The 20799-nt window shown below is 34.7% G+C and overlaps 3 protein-coding genes and 1 long non-coding RNA gene across 5 annotated transcripts; 2 read left to right on the top strand and 2 right to left on the bottom strand.

Moving 5' to 3' along the window:
• Nucleotides 1-5725, top strand: ABCB29 (ABC2 homolog 12). Its single transcript, XM_011005923.1, has 11 exons — nt 1-23; nt 176-895; nt 1354-1440; nt 1530-1637; nt 1929-2195; nt 2538-2621; nt 3172-3388; nt 3521-3606; nt 4177-4364; nt 4487-4616; nt 5137-5725. The coding sequence occupies exons 2-11, from the start codon at nt 212-214 to the stop codon at nt 5278-5280; spliced, it is 1995 nt and encodes a 664-aa protein (XP_011004225.1). The 5' UTR covers nt 1-23; nt 176-211; the 3' UTR covers nt 5281-5725.
• A 551-nt stretch (nt 5726-6276) lies between these two features.
• LOC105110763 (dentin sialophosphoprotein-like) lies at nt 6277-8685 on the bottom strand. Its single transcript, XM_011005922.1, has 2 exons — nt 7495-8685; nt 6277-7246 (listed from the first exon to the last, which is right to left on the bottom strand). The coding sequence occupies exons 1-2, from the start codon at nt 8381-8383 to the stop codon at nt 6669-6671; spliced, it is 1467 nt and encodes a 488-aa protein (XP_011004224.1). The 5' UTR covers nt 8384-8685; the 3' UTR covers nt 6277-6668.
• A 2888-nt stretch (nt 8686-11573) lies between these two features.
• On the top strand, nt 11574-13416 carry LOC105110766 (replication protein A 14 kDa subunit A-like). Of its 2 annotated transcripts, none has more exons than XM_011005925.1 (3): nt 11574-11786; nt 12121-12392; nt 13062-13416. In XM_011005925.1, exons 2-3 carry the CDS (start codon nt 12134-12136, stop codon nt 13124-13126), a joined length of 324 nt encoding a protein of 107 aa, XP_011004227.1. In that variant the 5' UTR covers nt 11574-11786; nt 12121-12133; the 3' UTR covers nt 13127-13416. The 2 variants fall into 2 exon arrangements, with proteins under 2 accessions (XP_011004227.1, XP_011004226.1); XM_011005924.1 differs by having other exon boundaries at nt 11575-11786; nt 12131-12392.
• A 2482-nt stretch (nt 13417-15898) lies between these two features.
• On the bottom strand, nt 15899-16455 carry LOC105110767 (uncharacterized). Its single transcript, XR_839525.1, has 2 exons — nt 16367-16455; nt 15899-16256 (listed from the first exon to the last, which is right to left on the bottom strand). It is a non-coding gene; the product is annotated as an uncharacterized LOC105110767 (long non-coding RNA).
• Between the last annotated feature and the right edge of the window lie 4344 nt (nt 16456-20799).

The following is a 20799-nucleotide window of genomic DNA, read 5'->3' on the forward strand; positions in this document are numbered from 1 at the left end:
TGACACAACAAGACGTAAGGCGTAACGTGTCCTCGCTGTTATCGGCCACCTGCCAGCTTCCTTTCATTTCAAACTCTCTTACCAAATGGCTAACTTGTTTATTTATTCTTCGTCTTCGTCATATATATATATATATATATAAATAAATAAAAACCTCTGTCTTTTCCCTCTAAGCAAAAGATTAAAAAAAAAACAGAGAGATACAGAGAGGATGTCTCTTCTTCAATTTCAACTAAAACCCTCTCCTTCTTCGTCTTCATTCCCTTCTCCTCTCCACATGAAGAATCTGCAATCCCGACGCCGAACCCCGTTCCCTTCAAAACCCTTAAAGCTAACAAACCCTACTCTCAAACTCCCTTCAAAAACCCTCCTTAAGCCCCTCTATTCCACCTTCTCTCTCTTTTCTTCTATCGCCCCGCAACAAAGGCAACAGCTTCAAATAGGCCCCCATAAACAACAGCAACAAGGGAACACTAACGAACCGTTTGATCCTCTTTCCATTATAAAACCCTTTATTTTTTCTCAGTATAAGCCAATCCTACTTGGTTGGCTTTGCAGTCTACTCTCTGTCCTTTCTTTATCCCAACTTGTGCCTAAATTTGGTCAATTCTCCTCTAGTATTGGTAAAATTGATGGGGTTACGCTGAGAAATGACGGGTTGGTGCTGGCTGGTTTGTTTTTGGCTAAGTTGATTGCTACTTATGGCCAGCATGCACTCTTGTGGGAGGCTGCATTGAATGCCAGTTATAAGATTAGAGTTTTTGTTTTTGAGAGGGTTTTGGAGAGAGAATTGGGGTTTTTTGAAGGAGGAGGTGCTGTTTCTTCTGGGGATGTGGCGTATAGGATCACTGCTGAGGCTGCTGATGTCGCCGACACTCTCTATGCGCTTCTCAATGTGAGTGATTGTTTATTTTTGTGTGAACAAGAGTAGGGAGTTAATTGCTTAATAATATACTGAAGGAAAAGTTTTTCCCTTCATGAAAGTTAATTGATTTTATGTGTTTTTTCTTTGACAATCGATTACAGGTATATAATGTTAGTCTTCGTATGATTGCTTTTAAGACTCAATTTTGTGCACACTGGCAAGGAGTTACTGGATAGGAAAATGAGAGTTCTCTATTAGTGGGTAGATTAAAAACGGCTAATCATGCGCTTGTCTTTATTGAGTATATTTAACCTCTTGTTTTGTGCTCGGTGGTGTGTCCTTGTGGAGGAACGCGTTGTGATTTTGCATCTATACATGTCTTGTTTTTAATTTCATTGTTTTGGAATAAAGCCTCAAGATAAACCTTGCACACAAAGTGTACTCATTTTTGCTTTGATTCTCAATGATGAGTTCAATTTGTATCACAGACCATTGTGCCCAGTGCCCTGCAGTTATCAGCAATGGCCTCACAGATGTTGGTTATTAGCCCTGCTCTTTCCTTGATCTCAGCTATGGTAAGGGATAAAGCAGCTTCAACATATCTGATTATGCTCAGATTATTCTTCTTCATCTAGGGTCTGGAATTTTTTCTGCAATGTTATAGGTGATTCCTTGCACAGCTCTTGCTATTGCATACCTTGGAACCAGGCTTCGGAAGATATCTAAGAAGGCGCAGCTTAGTATTTCAGCTCTTTCAGCCTACCTTAACGAGGTAAAGTTTTGAAACTTGTATGATGCCCAAAATTCCTTTATGTTGCAATGCATGTCATAGTTTTTGGATTTCTCATACCCTATGCTTATGTTTATTCCTTATCAGTCCCACCTTTTACATTTGTGGTAATCTACCAAACGAGTTGGATATAGATGGACCCCCCTGCCCCCTGGTGCAGACACACTTGCACTTAATCTGTTTTTGACATATAATTATGCATGTGCTTTGGTCTTAGCCCTTACCCTGTTGTTTATCGTTAAATGATATATTTATTTATTTTATATATATTAGGTTCTCCCGGCAATTCTTTTTGTGAAAGCAAGCAATGCAGAGTTTTGTGAGATTGCGAGGTTTGAAAGGCTTGCTTATGCTGACCTATCTACTCTTCTTGCCAAAAGGAAAATGAAGGCTTTTATCCCTCAAATTGTACAGATTATATACTTTGGAGCATTATCCATCCTTTGTGTTGGATCAATGGTGGTTTCAAGTGGTTGTTTTGATGGTTGTAGCATGGTTTCTTTTGTAACCTCATTGATTTTTGTGGTTGAGCCAATCCAGGTAACATCATCTAATCACATTATCTTTCGATTCTATGAGAAATAGGAGGGATTTTACTAGCATCTTCCTTGATTTTGTTGTTGTCTTCCCCTCTCTCCCTCATATGATGTTACCTTTGACTTGCCTTTTATTAATTTAACCACCCAGAAATGCACACAGCATCCTGGATTTGGAGGGTGTCCTGGACTGCGGCCCCAGTGCCAATAACCATAATTACTTATCTAGAAAAAAAAAAAGCTGTTGCATGCTATGAACTTTGTTTATTGTAAAAGAAATAGTCGGTGCCTTTTGTTTTAGCCAATCAAGATTTGGCTTAAGTAATAAATCTAAAGCATCATACAGGATGTTGGAAAAGCATACAATGAGTGGAAACAAGGAGAACCAGCTATTGAACGCTTGTTTGATTTGACCAGGTTTATATCTAAGGTAAGTCAGAACTTCATCGAAACTGTAGTTATTGTCAAAAACTTTATATATCATGTCTTTTAGATTCTGCAGCACATACTTCCTCCTTTTTCTCCTTATCTGCAGATGAATTGCTTTTGTACATACTAAGCTGTGATTTTCTATACTCGGAGAGAGATTTGACATAAATGTCATCATTTTCAGTCATTTGGCAATTATTAATAAATTCCTGATTGCATGGCAACAAATGATTTTCTACTCAATGGAAGAGCAGGAAGCACAACATAAAAGGAGAGAATGATTTCTATATATGTTGAAGTAACATACACTTGCTTATACTCTAATTGGGTTACATGTTCTATCCAGTGGGGATGGTTCTTCTAGCGATGACATGCTTTTCTGGTGTTTGGATTTATCTTAGATATTGAACCTATGCCAAGATAGTGACTATTTTCTTTCCCCTATATTAACACTGGCCCCTCCAAGAAAAGAATCCTGGCTCAGCCCCCTGAATACTTGCCTGTCATGATTTATCATCTTGTAGTTGCAAATTAATCATTCTTGAATATAGGTGACTGAAAAATCAGATGCTGTGGATTTGGACCATGTCTCGGGAGATGTTAAATTTTGTGATATCTCATTTAGATATGGGGAAAATAGCCCTCTTGTATTGAACGGATTGAACCTTCATATCAAAGCTGGAGAGACAGTAGCTCTTGTTGGGCCATCTGGAGGAGGAAAGACAACCCTAATTAAAATGCTTCTCCGTCTCTATGATCCTTTACATGGTGAGCCATCTGGATATACAATTTTTACATGTTCCTTGAAAAATGTGGTCAATTTATAGTCAAATGTTTGAACTTTGAAACTCTCTGTTCCTTTTAAAAGTGTCTGCTTAGCTAATCTTTTCATGTTAACAGGTTGCATACTTGTTGATAACCAAAATATCCAAAACATCCAGTTGGAAAGCTTGAGGAGGCATGTTGGTCTGGTTTCTCAGGATATAGTAAGATTTTGAATTTCCTTTTATGTTTGATTTCTGTTTTTGGACTCTGCAAAGAAAAAGAAAGCGAAGGAAAAAGAAGGGGGAGAGAGTGTAAGCCCTTGTGTTCAAGGCCTTTGATTCAGCTCCCTAAATTCTCATTCAATTGAAATTTGAGAAAGAGTTCATTCATAATACCCAATCGTTTGAGATGGGTCTTTTTTCAAGCTGGAGCTGCTTGATTTTGTTTCCATTCATCTACTTCATTTTTAATTGTTTCTTGTTTTACCTTTGTTCTAGAAAATGAAAAGCTTACTTAATTTCCATGGTGAAACTGTCTATTCCTAATCAATCAGATAATTGGTTCACTTATATATATATATATATATATATGTTACTATTGTTGTCAGTATATATATAGCTAAAACTTGGAAGTTTGAAGTTTATCTTGTTAATTATTGTGTATAATGTCCAACAGCTCTCTTGATGGTTGGCAGTCAAAATGTTGTCAGAAATACTGTTATTATACACACATCATGAAACATGGAGAAAACTCCTGGTGGTTCTTGATCTAGTCTTTTGTATATGCTTTAGAGTCTTTTTTCAGGAACAGTTGCTGAAAACATTGGATATAGAGATATAATGACAAAAATAGACATGGAGAAGGTTGAGCTGGCAGCACAAACTGCAAATGCTGATGAATTTATTAGAAAGCTTCCCAGAGGGTACCAAACAAATATTGGGCCCAGGGGTTCAAGTTTAAGTGGAGGCCAGAAGCAAAGGTGAAATCTTCCATCTAAACTCGTGTTTCCATTATTGTTTTTGTTTGAGGGAATTGGTGGTTGGCTGATATATCTAGCTGAGAGTGGAAGACTCCAACCCTAAAGCTTCCTTAAATGTGCAGACTAGCTATTGCAAGAGCACTCTACCAGGATTCCTCTATACTTATTTTGGATGAAGCAACTTCTGCTCTAGATAGCAGGTCTGAATTGCTGGTGAGACAAGCTGTTGAACGTTTAATGGAAAACCATACTGTAAGGACAAGTACTCATTCTATCAGCCAACGTGTGTTTTGTTAATATAATTTTATTTTTTGAGGTATGGATGAGGAGGAGAATCTGGTTGAGCAAAGGTTATTCTAAATCAGGCCTTGTGCCATTAGTGCTTAGATAAATGTGTCCACGACACTTAGCCAACCCCACCTGTTAAAGATACTTCCTATTGTAGATGAGAAGTCCATAATCTTTTTTCAATTTGCTCATGGAGTTTGATGGTTCCAACGAAATGCAACTAAATTTCTGGTGTCTGCCTCATTTTAATTCAAATTCAAACTAGTTTCACTAGCTGAGATATATGGGAGAGGCAAGAATTCAACATGAAGCCATTAAATTGTGTTCAAGATAAGGAGGGTATCGCTCTTGAAAGGCAGGCAGAAAGTCATAACTACCATTTTTTTGAGGGGCTCGTTTATGAATAATGCTTTCAAATGTGTGTGTGTGTGTGTGTGTTTGATGGCTTGAACGTGTACTGAACCACTAGTTTATATGGTGATAGGTGCTTGTCATTGCCCACCGGTTGGAAACAGTTTTAATGGCTAAACGAGTATTGCTTTTAGATGATGGAAAACTTGAGGAGCTGACTCCGTCTCTCTTGGGCAGCCACCACAGCTCCCAGACATTAACTGGGCTTGTGATTTGAAGGCATTGCATAAGTTGAACAGATCAATGTGCATTCATAATAGGATGCTGCTGAAACCATCGCTGGATCTGCTAGATTATCCCACATTGCAGCAGTTTCTGTGATCAAATTCAGCACATATTATTTTTACTACAACACCAAGATTCGCAACAATTACCATCATGATGTCATCATGCATGTATATCCATGGAGGAACAGAACCAATCACGCATCCAAGCTTCTTTTTTGTCTTTTTTCTTTTTTAGTTTGTTAAGTTGAGGGGGTGGGAGGTTAGACAACAGCTATCTATAACTTATCAGGAATACACAATTACTAGACAAGGTTGAAATAGTCTATTAGAAAAGCATTTAGCATACGCTGGGCTTGGTTGACCCGTGGATTCCTCATTGTTGAGTTTTGCCCATTTCTTTCATAATTAGTAAAGCTCAGCATAGTTTCTGGCGCATTTATTTGGCCACCAATCAGAGTGAACACAAAGATATTGTTATTGTTGGTGGTTGATACAAGCATTGGCACAAAACCAGCGACCATCAGGGCTACTAGGTTTGCTGATGCTCAAAACGTCAACATTCTATACTGTTATAGTTCCGGGGCCTTCATGCAGGTAGAGTTGTTCGATTGACTGATCAACAATACGCGCGACATGCCTGGTTAACATGACAATGCAGTCGTGCTTGCCTATCTTATTGTGGTTCATTGTGAATCATCCAAAGATTAATAACATAGCTGAGCTCGTTGGCTGGTAGTAGAGGTTGAATAAAAGTGACGACACATGTTATTCAATCATATATTGATTGATTGATTGATCGATCCGTCAATAGACACTTGGCTTAGTGGCAGCAAGTAGCCACCCCCCACATCATGCGACAGGCTGCGGGTCTGACTCCCGCCAAGCTGAGTTTCAGAGCGGCCTCTTCCCCCTTCCCTCACTGAAAGACAAGAAAAGATTAATCTATACAAAGGGTCTCCAAGGCTTCCAATGATGCGTATCCAGGGTGATTAACAGAGCAATTTTTACTTCCAATTAAGAATATCATATGATTTTATCACATAAAATCACTGGCAGATGCTGCTAGCTTTCTACATGACGACTGCCATTCAACTCCTGTTTCTCCTTGCTTGCGAAGAGTTTTGTCATGGCAGAGAAGTCAAATGAAAAATCCAAATCCTCTGAATCAGAGGAACTGGAACTATCGTCACTATCAGAATCAAGAAGAAGCCTATCCAAGACAAGCTCACTCCTCACTGTAAGACCAGAAAAGATTAATCTATACAAAGGGTCTCCAAGGCTTACAATGATGTGCATCCAGGGTGATTAACAGAGCAATTTTTACTTCCAATTAAGAATATCATATGATTTTATCACATAAAATCACTGGCAGATGCTGCTAGCTTTCTACATGACGACTGCCATTCAACTCCTGTTTCTCCTTGCTTGCGAAGAGTTTTGTCATGGCAGAGAAGTCAAATGAAAAATCCAAATCCTCTGAATCAGAGGAACTGGAACTATCGTCACTATCAGAATCAAGAAGAAGCCTATCCAAGACATGCTCATTCCTCTGATTTCGGGAATAACATTCAGCCGTGATTTTCTCCTCAAGTTGCGTCAAAATTGTTTCACCCTGCCTTGATGGAGTTGAAACATTTCGACCCTTGTTACTTTCAGAAAACATGGTTGTTGCTGAGCGATGATTGACAGGAAGACTATCAGGGCCTTCAAACAACCCTTTGCGTTTTGTTGCCTTCTGTTCATTGCTACTACCATGGCTGTCCTTGGAATTTGAAGAAGATGCGCGTTTTCGTTTGAGCAATTTGGTCTCATTTTCGACAACTCCCTGAACTAAATCTGCTTCATACTGACATCCTTCCATTGCCAATTCGTTTCTACTCGAAATTGCACATGATGATGAGTCATCGTCACTGTCCGCAAGCTCTATAATTTCTTTTAATGGAGGTGGTCCTCCACCTGGAATGGAAAAACCTCATTATCAATATCTGGCCATGTCTTCCACAGAAGCAGCAGAGAAATTTAGCAAAAATCACATATTGGGAAAAAAAGAAATGGTCTCTCTCATATGACATGCATTAAACTGATTTCTTCCTATCAAAGCACCTATTGCCCCAATTAAACAAAACATTAGTAACAAATTCATAGACACAATCAGTTTAATTAATGCATGTGATAACATAAAAAACTAAAGGATCTAGCAATACCTGAAGCACCACCCACGATTCCATCTCCATTCTCCAGCAAATTGCTACTAGAACCTCCATTTGCTCCTAAAACCATGTTCCCATGGCTATCCACAAAACCCATTTTTGCTTTCGTATTACCACTTCCTTCACCACCCTTTTCATTTTCAATCAGACCGTTCTTTCCCGAACCCTCACCGGAACCCCCATCACACCTCAAACCCCGAGCACCCAAATCAACAATTCCCCTCGGCGTGTAACAACTAGGAACCCCTTTTGCCTCAATAACAACATTATCATTACAATCGGTGGCAAACATCTTAGTCTTCAGATTAACAGCATTTTCATCACACTTAACATTCTCATCTACAACGCCCTTCGCTCCCACAAACTCTCCAGGAACCCCAACATTGCTTATAGGCTCCTCAGGCTTCAAAATGACATCTTTCTTTAAAAGCAACAACAACATCTCCAAATCCTCAAACTTTCGCTTGTAGAAATCAGTTTCGGTCTCTGCCTTCAACTTTTCACCCTTCAAGTCACGATTTTCCTCTTTGAGCTCTTTCATTATCCTTTCAACTTCTGAAATAATTTTCACTGTCTCATTAAACCCATCTCGTTCTTTCTTTAACTGCAAACACTCTCTTGTGCACTCCCTTAGTTCACCCTCAACTTTCAACTTCTCTAATCTCTGAATTTGAGCTCTTTCTTCAATCAATTCCTTTTCTTTTTTTAGTGACTTGATCTCAAGCTCCAAATTTTCTACCATGGACACCAAAAACTCTTCCACTTCAGTGAAGTGCCTAGACATGAAAGTTGATTTCAAAGATGAAACCTTTTCCCTAATGATTCGAGTGTTGACATTCTCTCCATCTTCAAAATCAACAGCCAGCTGAGACCCAAATGCCATTTTTTTGCAAGAGAATCAGATGTACCACACACACAAGAAATAATAGAGAGGGAAGTGAGAAGCTTTGCAAAATAAAAAGAAAATCCAGATCAGAAGCAGCAGTTTTAAGCAGGTTTTCTCCTGGGAAACGTGGAGAAAGTGAAGGAATTTGGAGGGTTTATCGTGAAGTTGAAATAAAAATGTTGAGAGAGTACAAAAGATCATACGATTTTGAAGCTTTATCTTCACAGGCAGTTGAGAGAAGTGGAATAGGTTAAAACCTCGATATCATTGAAGATTATCTTTGCAGTATCCATTTCCCTTTCCCCTCCACTTCAATTCCTTTTGGAATTTAGATTTATTTAGTTTTTATTTATTTAAAACCCATGTTTGGTTACTGAAAACTCACAGGGATTAAAAGATGATAATTCTCATTAGGTAAATGGCGACTCCATAAGTAGTTTTAAAGGTATTATTTACCTTGCTTGTACAATTTTGGCCCTTTTTTTAAAGGATCAAATTATGTCTATATCAATCCAGATTTATTTTGTTTTCGTGTTTTGGTTTTATTCCAATGTAAAATACAAGAGGAAACATATGATTGACTTGATGCATCTATTATTTATTATGGTTATAATCCAATTGACCCGAAGATGTTCTTTAATTTGTTACTCGAGGCAGAAGATAAGAGATTTGTAATTTAGTCATAAAGTTTAAGTTTATTCAATTTAGTTTATAATTGTAGTTGAAAAATATTAAATGAAACAGTAAGAAATGAACAAGTTTATGATTTTTCATTAAAAAAAAAGGAATAGAAAATTAAAATTGGAAAAGAAAAAATATTTTTTGTTATGTTTTTATGTGCTATGCAGTCTTTATATTTTCAGTTCAACAATCAACTTTTTCACATAACCTAATTGTTATGGAAAAAATAGTGTAGATAATATATGTAATTCATTATGAATTGGAAATAATGAATTGCATCTTTGTTCCCAATCAAAAAAATTAATGAGAAATAATAAGATTGCATCTTTGTTCTTAATAAAAAAAAATTAATGAATTGGCTTTTGAGGGTAAAAGAGTCTATTTATGGGGACTATCAATCATTCTAGATTGATTAGGAGCAGCATTGTATATTTGCTTTTTTTACATTAAAATAATTTAAATATCTTTAAAAAAACATTTTTTTATATAAAGTTTTTTTTTTAAATTCCACTTTTCAAAGCATAATCAAATTACCATGTTATATTGAGATTCAAAATTTTTTGAGGATTTGTTTTGTATTTTCACGTTTTTTATATATATATATATATATATCTCATCAAATGGGATAAGAGATAATTTATATTTAAATTAATATTAGAAAAAATCGACGCATATAATGTATGTATCAAAGTGTGATTTGTCCCACCATCTTCAAGTGACATATGTGACGATGGTGGCTAGAAAAAAGATTTTTTTTAATATTTTTTTTATTTGTTTTGATAATATCTATCTTTTTAGATGACACGTGTGTTGTGATTTATATTGGTTTGACATCGGTTATAATTTTATTTTTTTTCTTTCTTCTTCTCAAATTATACGCTGCCCCTAAAAAACTTTATTGTAACTATTTAATTTATTTTTCTTTTAAATTTAGTAATTGTTTTTTTTATTGCAATATTTTTTTATCTGAATAAATTACTTTAATTTGAAAACTGTTTTTAAATTTATCGTCCTTCAATTTTTTTTATATTTCAAACATGGTTCATATTGTTTCGATTGCTGTTTTTTAATTGTTATTATTTTTAAAAATATTTTTTTTACAATCTTCATTTCCTTTTTTTACTATTTTTTAAATTTTGAAATTTTTTTTGATTGATTGACTATTCTAATTTTATTTTTTAACATTAATTTTGTTAGAAATTAGGTTTCTTGATGGAGCAAAAGTTTAGAATTTTATAAATTATAAATTTGGATGATTCGTTTAGATTTAATAGAATCATCTGGGTTTATTTTATTTTTTATATTATTAAATTAAAATATTTTTAATATTACTGAATCAATTGAGATGACTCAATAACTAGAATCTCATTGTTTTTCTTCTTTTTTTTTGAAACTGTAGCATCACTTTAACTTTTTTTATTTTTGCATTAAGAAAGATTTGCCCGGTGCAACGCAAGCTACCAATATATGTTTACTTAATTTAATTTTGTTAGGTTTTTTTAATTTTTTTTTGATACTTGCTTAATAAGAATTGAGCTTTTTATTTTGTTTTAATTTAATTTCATGTAGTTATCATCATCTTATAAATCCAATTATGATCTTAAAATTTATTCATGGTAGGCTAATGTCCCACTATTTTAATATTTTTTTAAAAAATATATATTGTCAATATATATCACCATTCAAGTATTTAAAAAACACCTTTTCTAATATTCATCAAATCTTTTACTTGTTAATATATTTATATTTTTTTAAAATTAAAAGAAAATGATTATCCCCGCTACATAACTTGGGTAAAAAATTGAGATGCAGGCTAATGGACTAAAAAAAAAAGGAGTCTCGTTATGCAAATGAAGGTTTTGAAAGTACTTATCTTGTTTTATGAGAGATTCATTTGGAGCTACAAGAGAGAATGAGAACCAAGGTTTGGGGATTCAAACTGATTTTGTTTTTTTTTTGAAATTTTATTTTATTTCAAAAAGATAGGGTTTTTTTTTTAAATAACTCAAACTCTTATATTGTCCCGATCTTAATGAAAAATACAAAATTGGTATTAATACAAATATAAAAGAGTTTAAATTAGTATATAATCAAACATAGAGGGACCAATTCTTCTTTTCTTCTAAATAAAAAGGCATGAAGTTATAGACAGACATAAATATAATTATAATTTTAAAAAGGAAAGGGACTAAATTATTTATTTCTAGCAATATGTAATCTTAATTTTTTTTTTTAAAATGATGATAAATTTTCAATTTTCTTTGTATACTGTATAAGATCATACATATTTAGTGTTCACTTGGGATTCTCGCCAGTTGAAAATTTATTATTTTTTTAATTTTATATTTTAAAATTATTTTAATGTATTATTGTAATTTTTTTAAAAAAATTATATTAATATATTTTAAAATAAAAAATACTCTAAAAATCAATAATTATAACAATTCTAAACGCCTTTTCTAATGACAGATACACCCTTTCAGGTTTCATCAACTATTGAGCGCCATCTGAAAACTAAAACAATAAAAACCCCGCGCTTCTCTTTTTTTCTCTGCGGCCTTTCCGTCTCCCATTTCAGTCCTGCTCTAACCCTAAATTTCTTTTCACTCTCCTTTGGGTTTTGGCGAGATTAAACGCAGGAAAATTGCAAACTAAACCGATCATTTAATCCCTAGGTTTCTCAGCTACCAAACACATCCTATTTTCTCTCTACACCCGTGTAAGTCCTAGCTTCTTTAGCTTTACAATTTTTTTTCCTCAATATTTATTTCTTATGTCATAAATCTGCTGGTTACATGCGTGAATTAAAATGAGTATTTTTATCAAAGCTTAATTGCAAATTTTTATATGTAATTGTTTAATTCAAGGCTTGATGTGAGTGATTAATGTGATTATCTTGAATGAGATGCATTAGTATTGTTTGGGCAATTTAGAGATTTGGATTTTAAAATTGAGTTTAATAGCAGTTTTAAGCCTATTTTCAATGAAATATAATCTGAGAAAATTGTGAGGATGTGATGTTTTCATTTGGATAAAATAATATTACTCTTTAGTTTTTGATAGGTTATGGATACATCAAAACCTGCGATTTTTGTCAACGGGGCACTTTTGCCGATGCATGTTCGAAAGAGGGTCCGGACTGTGATTCAAGTTGTGGGAGCTGATCGTGGAGCAGTAGTTGGAAAATCCCCGGATGATCTCCAGCTTGTTGTAAAAGGCTCTCCGCCATCTGCTCCTCTTACAAATTTTGTTGAGGTTATTGGCATTGCTGACAGTGAAAAATCAATCCAGGCTGAGATATGGACCAACTTTGGGGATGCATTTGGTATGGCATTTTGCTTTTTCGTTAAATTTCTTTCTGTTGTGTTGCCTTTCTTAAAATATATTGGGTTTTGTTGCTTCTACTTGAGAGTATCAAGTGGGCCAATCGAGCAGACACGGATTATTTTCTCTTCTACCTATAGATTTCCCTTGAATTATTAAAAATGCTTAAGTGAACAGATCTAGTGTAGTTAAGTTTGTCTGTATAGGAATGTCATTCTAGTGGGCGGTGGCTTCTCAATGCTGTTTTATATTCACCAGCTGATCTTTTGGCCGCTTGAAGTTCTATCAAGGCTAGTACCTTTTGTAGTAGCTACAATGTTCATTAAGGACAAGCATCTGACTTCTGAAACAAGATTTGGCGCAGTTTTTATTGATTTTTATATCTCATGACTAATCCTAGCTTGAGTGTCGCAGATAACACTATCTGTATGGAGGTTTATGCTGCTTTTTTTATTTCTCATTTCTTCAATGTTTGTTAGAATATGTTCTGGGATCAGTTTTTTAGTGCATCTCTCTATTCCCCCTCTGCCGATATGCAAGTTGTGATTAGCAATAGTGGGAATAGCATGGTATTTTGGCCAGTTGAATAAACTAATTTTTTGACATTATTAGGTTAGCCATTCCATGAACTTAATGTGCTTCTAAAAGTCTCTTCACATTTTGTTGGCAGATACATATAACTACAATCAGCTGTGTCAGCTTGCAAATGGGGAATATCAGCACTTATTCCTCTGAGGTATGGTGGCCATGTTTTGTCTTGAAGCTGGAGGTTCTTTTGGCCCTGATGTAGCTAGGTGGAAGATGTTGATGGGCCAAGTAAATCATATAGTAGTTTTTACCGGTCTTTAGAGATTTTCTTGAACCTGTTTTTTGGTCTGTGTAAACATCAGTGAAGTTGAGTGTAGAGCTCATATTTTGCTGAGCACCAGCAAAAAAAATTACTCGTTATTTTCTGCGCCTTTGACAGCAAATAAACGGGTGGTATTGATTATATTAATTAACCTTCGGCATGGTTTTGATCGTCCTAATTTTGTGATTCTGGAGCATTTCCTTGTTAGCTGACTGTTCCTATAATAAACTCAAAAATACTTTTTCACGACATCCCTTTGGTGGGAAGCATGAATCTTTTATAGGGTGTGTTTGAGATCGAAATGAGTTTGAGTTTTTTGGTAGAACCTATAAAATAGCAAATATATATTTTTAGCTTTTAGCGATTTGTGGTTTGTGTTTTAAAAGAATTGTAGCTACAAAAATCTTAAACTCACCACATCTCAATTCCTAAGTTCTAACACGCATTGAGGGATTAAGGCAAAACATCAATTGAGGTGATGTTTGGTATCTGTGGTGGTAATTGTCTTTAAAAATGATTTTTATTTTAAAATATATTAAAATATTTTTTAAAAAATATTTTTAATATTATCATATTAAAATGATATAAAAATTCTAAAAAAATTGAAGAAAATACATTTAAAAACATTGAGCATCCCTTGTATTTTTTTTGTTTAGTTGTGCAAACTAGATTATTGTATGTGCCATGCTATGTATCAATTTTTTTTAAAATGAAAAAATAGTATTTAAATGTTGTTAATGTGTTTTTAAATAAAAATAAAATAAAATTATATAAGGATTTAACTATTATAACCTTGTTGACTTAAAAAGTTTAAAGATACTCTGAATTCCTGATAAAAATATTTTTTGACTAAAAAAGCCAAGATAACATGTTTTTTAAAATATTAAAATAATAATATATTATATAGATTTGGATTAACTCGTTAAATTTATTATCCAAATTATGAGACTATAAATCTAATTCTTAATCAATTCAATGTTAAAGGATGAAAATGAAAATAAAATAATCTAAATTAATCTTTTAAACTTGAGTTATAAAACCAAAACAACTTCATTGAAAGTAAATCGAAACAAACTATAATAATTAATTTTTAATTAATTTAATATTGAATGATAAAATTAATGAAAACCTTTGATTTGGATCATGAAATTGTGATAACCTTATAAAATATAAATTAAAACAAATTATAAAATTTAATTCTCAATCAAATGCTAAAGAATGAAACTAAAAAAATCAATTAAAAAATAATAAAAAATCCAAGTTAACTAATCTAATTTAGGACTCAAGTTACAAGACTGTGTTAATCCTATAATTTCTAATTAATCAAACGTCGAAGTGTTAAATTGAAAAGAATATTAAAAAAAACAAAAAAAATCCGAGTTAACCCAATTTCATCTATTAAACCCAGGTCAAGACACCAAGTTAACTAGAAAGAAAATAAATAAAAAATAAAAAATCAAATTCTTAATCAACTCAATGTCAAGAAGGAATTTGAAAAACAAAACGTAAAAAAAAAAAAACCAAGTTAACTTGATTAACTTGCAAAATTCACGATTTGGATCACGAGATATCTCATAAAAAGAAAAAAAAATCATGAAGTTCAATTTTCAGTCAACTTAATATTAAAAAATAAAGTTGAGAAAATAAAACTTAAAAAATAAAATAAAATAACCTTTGTCAATACAACTAACTTGCAGAACTTGTCATCTTATGAGACTGATATAATTTTATAAAAAAAACATTAAAATAAATTCTGAAGTTGAATATCTAGTAAATCAATGTTAAATAATGAAATAAAAAAACTTTGTTTAAAATTAAAAAAAATTATCAAAAACTATGAGAATTAAAGTGAAAAAAAGCATTTCATTGTTAAAGTGAAATGACAAGGCATTTTAGTATATGTTAGTTAGGTAAATGTAACGTTTGAAGTTTTCACGGAACATAGTGTGATGGCTAGGTCATACATCTCTTGTAAGAGTCTAGGACAGCCGGGGTTTTACTTACTCATCTGAATCCACAAAATACGCTTTCTGGAAAATAGAGTTTACTCGAATTCAAAAAAAAAATGTTTGAAATTGTAGTATTAATTATTTTTTAAAATATTTTTTGTTTTGAAATACATTAAAATATTTTTTTATTTTTTAAAAATTTATTTTGACATCAGCATATTAAAAAAATTCAAAATAAAAAAATTAATTAAAAAAATAATAAATTTCAATTTTTTTTTTTTGAATACAGCAACAAATATACTCTTTAATAGCTTAATCTTCAAAAGCACTACCATAACTGAATCAGAGTTGTAATTTAACTGAATCGAAATTGAGCATCCGGAAAGACAAGTTTGGGTTTTTTTTTTTAAATAAATAAAAATACAATAAATTGAACTTGAGCTGCAAAAGGCCAGAAAGGTTTTTAATTTTCTCTTGCTTACTCCTTGAACTTCTTTTTTCCATATTATAGTATTTTTTTCAATGAGGTGATTTACTGACTTAATCAACTAATATTAGAGGGCTTCATGCTAATTACTAAACACATATAACAGTATTGTGATTAATGATGGCTCATCAGGCACAAACCGTTAATTATTATGATTAATGGCACTAATCCCATGTTGTTCTTGTCCAAAGAGAGAGTAATTGTAAGGAAAACTAAACACATATAACAGTATTAAACCAGTCTTATTGAAATTGTAACACAATTACAGAATAATGCATGGAAAACAAGATCTCTTATTTAGTAAAATAAAACAAGCACCAAGGGAGGACTAGAAACTCTTTATTTCGTAAGATCCAGCAGAATGATAATCAGCATGCATGAGCCTTCAACCAATCATAGGAACCCGAGTAACAATTCTGTTCCTGTCAATCCAAACACGAACCCTAGTGCAAGAGAACTCTCCAGTCACAATCGTTCCTTCTAACACAACCTGAGTGTCAACATAAGGATTCTCCGTTTCAATAGTGGCTATCGCAACCCTTGCTTGTGCTCCAAGGAGCTCTGGCCATGAACTCTTACCTGCAAAATTCAAGGCACCAATATTTGCATTAAAACACACACTGCACATATATACGTGCAGTTGCCACACGTTAATTCTAAGCCATAGAATTTCATTCATAATTAATTACCTTGACATTCTGATGCCATTGTAGTATTGGTCTAATGCTCTTCGGTACTCTGTTACGTTATCTCTTTCTGCTGTTTTGTTGTGATTGTATTTGAGATTGCAATAGGTATTTATAGTGTTGCATTCGATAGCTAGCTTGACTTGACCATTTCTGATTTTCTAGCCATTATTGCTTGAAAATTCAATCCTCTACAGCTAGAAGATAAATTGGACTTCCCATGCTGTCAACGATTTTCTAGGTGAAATCTTGCGCCGGATTTCTTATTAAGAGATTGACTTGATGGTTCTGTGACCCCACTTCTGCCATCTAAGTTCATACCTTAGGCTATAGCTGTGGGAAATATAATTCTCATAAATCAGCATACTTAAAATTAACTGATGCATAATTGTGTGTGTGTGTATAGTTGTTGGTTTTTCCTTCAGTTTTAGTAGATCAGAGCAATCAAAATCTTAAACACTTCCACTGATCATACATTTCATCACTCTGACTAATTCAACGTTTAGGCACTTAAACTTAATCAACCTTATCGCCAAAATGGAATAAGATTCACACTTGACATTGAAATCCATTAATATATCCTTTCGAACATCGGTAAATATACTGAGCTGACTTTTCTTGAGCATTTCAGCAGACCGGCCCGATGATAATAAGCTTGAAGAAAACCTACAAGGAATAAGAATAGAATGGAAGTGAAGAGAACCTCATGACACAGTTTGAACGCAAGGCAGAAAGTTTTCTAGTTGAGCGGCATTGAACGGCTTGTTCGCATGCTTGACCGTTGCAGAAATTTCAGCCATCGCCACTTTTCCACGTTTTTCAAGGTGAGAAGCAATCTCCTATGTTTTTCCTCTGTTTAATCTTATGTAATTTCAACAATACATAAATAGTCTTCCATAATAATAATAAAAGAAAAAAAAAGAAGCAAAGAAGTAGTCCACAATATATTGAATATGTATATTCTGAACCTTTCTTTGTTAGTTCTGGTGAATATTGTCAAATCTTCAACCATATCTGCCGATGAAGCATTTTACTCTGACTGATTCAATGTTCAGCTGATCTTATCGAGTAGATGGTTTATGCTAGCTTGCAGTCTACTCATGGGAATCAATAGGGAAAATTAATTAATAGAATTATTCTCGGAATTAATAAGAAATAAGAAAAATCTAAGTTAGTGATCATCACATAAGAATAACAAACAATCAGGAGCCCAGTCTCTGCAGCTCCAGGAGTTTTAATTATGTTCTGCTGCACTTTGCCTTTTCTGCCTTTAACATTTTATTTCTTATGATTCCGCAGATTGTTTTCTTTTTTTCTCTCCAAATGGATCCTATCTCTATTTTGTTGTCTTCATTTTCATATCTGGCTTATAAAAAAAATAAAAATCAAGAGACCAAAGCGTTTTGGCCATTAATAAAGCCCAGAGAAAGTTTGTCTGCTTTGTTCTTAATTTCTCTTTCTATACGTGGATATGAACTGGCAGCTTCTTTTCATATACCTTATGAGGCATGAGATTGCATTCATACGACCTCTGGTAATTAATTTCCGGGGTTGATACTGGATTTTAAAGTCAGCTACGAGCATTCGATGAGTTGAACATTCTCAACAGGTACAATTCTCGTATTTCATATAAAAAATAAAAATCCATGCAGTACAATCACGCAATTGACAGCAGGAAATGTCCTCTTTGTTCTAGAAAAACAAAGGAATCAGTAAACCGGTTAAGATAGATTGAATCGATCAACTGATTCAGTCATTATAATATCATTCATGTTTAAATTATAATTTTTTTTATATTAGTTTAATTTTTTTAATTATCTAGAATTTGAGAATAACTAAGAAATATTAAAGAGAAACACTTAATAAAAAATATAATTTCGTCCCAAATTTCTTTTTGTTAATGACTTTTTGATTTTGCATTATTATTTTTGATCTTTTATCACACCCATCCTCCTCCCAGCACTCATGCACGACCAGCTAACAAGAACTCAAGATAACTTGAAATCAAACATTAAGGCATCTTTAATTAGTAGCATCCATGAGTCTCCAGTGTTATGTGTGTGGACACAAATGGACGGTGACAACCATGGTCGGTGGCAGCCATGTTTGGTGGCAGCCATGGTTGAAGTCATAGTCAAATGGTAGGTGCCTAACTTGCCCACCATTGTTGAACAATCATCTCCCTCCTCAGCTATAAATAGAAGGTGCACTGATAGCTGAGATAGACCACGAGATAGAGAGAAACACAGAGAGAGAGCTAAGGGTGAGAGTCGAGTTGAGTTGAGAAGTTTGTCTCCTCCTCCTTGTTTTGTTGTTTGTATTGCTTTTGAGCTTGATTAATACAAACCAGTAGCTCCGTGGAGTAGGCAAGTTGCCGAACCATGTAAATTTATGTGTGTTTGAATGTTTGGATCTCCTAACAACTGGTATCAGAGCTTGTTCTTGAAAGTTCTTGAAAAAAGAGGGTGTTTGATCCAAACTCAAAAATCAAAGTTCTCAAAACGTGTTTTTGAACATACCACCGTGAAGAGGACGACTAGAGGAATCCACTGGTGAAAACCCGGCGAAAATCCGACGTCCTGCCTGCCCGCACGCGCCTGCACGCGCCACCACCAGTACTGTCCACGCGCACAGACGCGCAGTACGCGCTTCACGCGTCTTCCTCGCCGTTTCCTGCAAATTGACATTGCCACGTCAGCCGCCACGTCAGCCGTCCGGCACAGTCAGCAGTCGCGCACCCTGCCACATCAGCATTTTGACCGGTCAACCCGCCACGTCATCCGCCACGTCCAGAAAATCTCCTCGGATCTGCCACGTCAGATTGGGGTGGACCCCACATTGCCTACGTGTCTGCCACGTCAGCATAACTGGGTTTTGATCCGGTGTGGCGCAGAGACTATTCCTCCTGCCACGTGGCTTCATCTGCAGCGTCCAGTTATCTCAATTTTTTGATTGTTTAAATCGGAGCCATCCGAAGTCCGATTTAGGTGATCTCAGTGTCGTTTCCAGCATTTTTGGCCATTCCGGACACATCTGTAAGGTCAGATTTTTGAGATTCAAATCCAAGAAAGAGTAAAAATGGCTGATGAAATAAAGGCTGCAGGAATTGAAAAATTTGATGGAACTGATTTTGGATATTGGAAAATGCAAATTGAAGATTATCTATATGGGAAGAAACTTCATCTTCCTCTGTTGGGGAGCAAGCCAGAAAACATGTCAGAAGAAGATTGGCAAATTCTTGATAGACAAGTCTTGGGCATTATCCGGCTATCATTGTCAAGAAGAGTTGCTCATAATGTTACAAAAGAGAAATCCACAGCAAGATTGATGGAAGCCTTGTCTGGGATGTATGAGAAGCCATCAGCAAATAACAAAGTGCACTTGATGAAGAAGCTGTTCAACCTGAAGATGACAGAAAGCACCTCTGTTACACAGCATCTTAATAATTTCAACACCATCACAAATCAATTGTCATCCGTTGAAATTGAGTTTGATGATGAGATCCGAGCACTTATTTTGCTAGCTTCACTTCCAAGCAGTTGGGAAGGTATGAGAACAGCCGTAAGCAACTCAGCTGGAAAATCCAAATTAAAGTATGATGATATCCGAGACCTGATTTTAGCTGAAGAAGTACGAAGAAAAGACTCGGGTGAAAGCTCAAGTTCAGGTTCAGCTTTCAACATCAACACTCGAGGAAGGAGACAAGACAGAGGCTTATCCAGAGGCAGATCAAAATCCAGGTATAGAAGCAAAAGCAAGTTTGGACCCCGGAAGCAGGTTGAATGTTGGAATTGTGGCAAACCTGGCCATTTTATGAGGAGTTGCACAAAACCAAAGAAACCTGAAGCTGATTCTGCAAATGCCACTACAGATGAGGTACAAGATGCTTTGATCCTTGCAGTACATAGTCCTATTGATGATTGGGTTCTTGATTTTGGAGCTTCATTTCACTGTACTCCACACCATGAAATGATGCAAAATTACACTGCTGGAAATTATGGGGTAGTCTATCTGGCCGATGGACAAGCATTGGATATTGTGGGTATAGGAGATGTGCAAATCAAGACAATGAATGGATCTACATGGAACTTGCAAAATGTAAGGCATGTTCCTAAACTAAAGAAGAAGTTGATCTCGGTCGGACAACTTGATGATAGTGGCCATTCAATCCTTTTCTCTGGAGGAATGTGGAAGGTATCAAAGGGAGCAATGGTTTTGGCTCGTGGAAAGAAAACTGGCACTCTGTATATGACCACAAGATCAGCAGATATAATTGCCTCTACTGAAGCAGAAAATCAGGCACAACTATGGCATTGCAGACTCGGCCATATGAGTCAAAAGGGGATGAAGATACTTCAGTCAAAGGGAAAGCTGCCAGAATTAAAAAATGTTGATCTAGACATTTGTGAAAGCTGTGTTCTCGGAAAACAGAAGAA

Source organism: Populus euphratica, unplaced genomic scaffold, assembly GCF_000495115.2.
Source record: "Populus euphratica unplaced genomic scaffold, PopEup_1.0 scaffold262.1, whole genome shotgun sequence".
Taxonomy (NCBI): Eukaryota; Viridiplantae; Streptophyta; class Magnoliopsida; order Malpighiales; family Salicaceae; genus Populus; species Populus euphratica.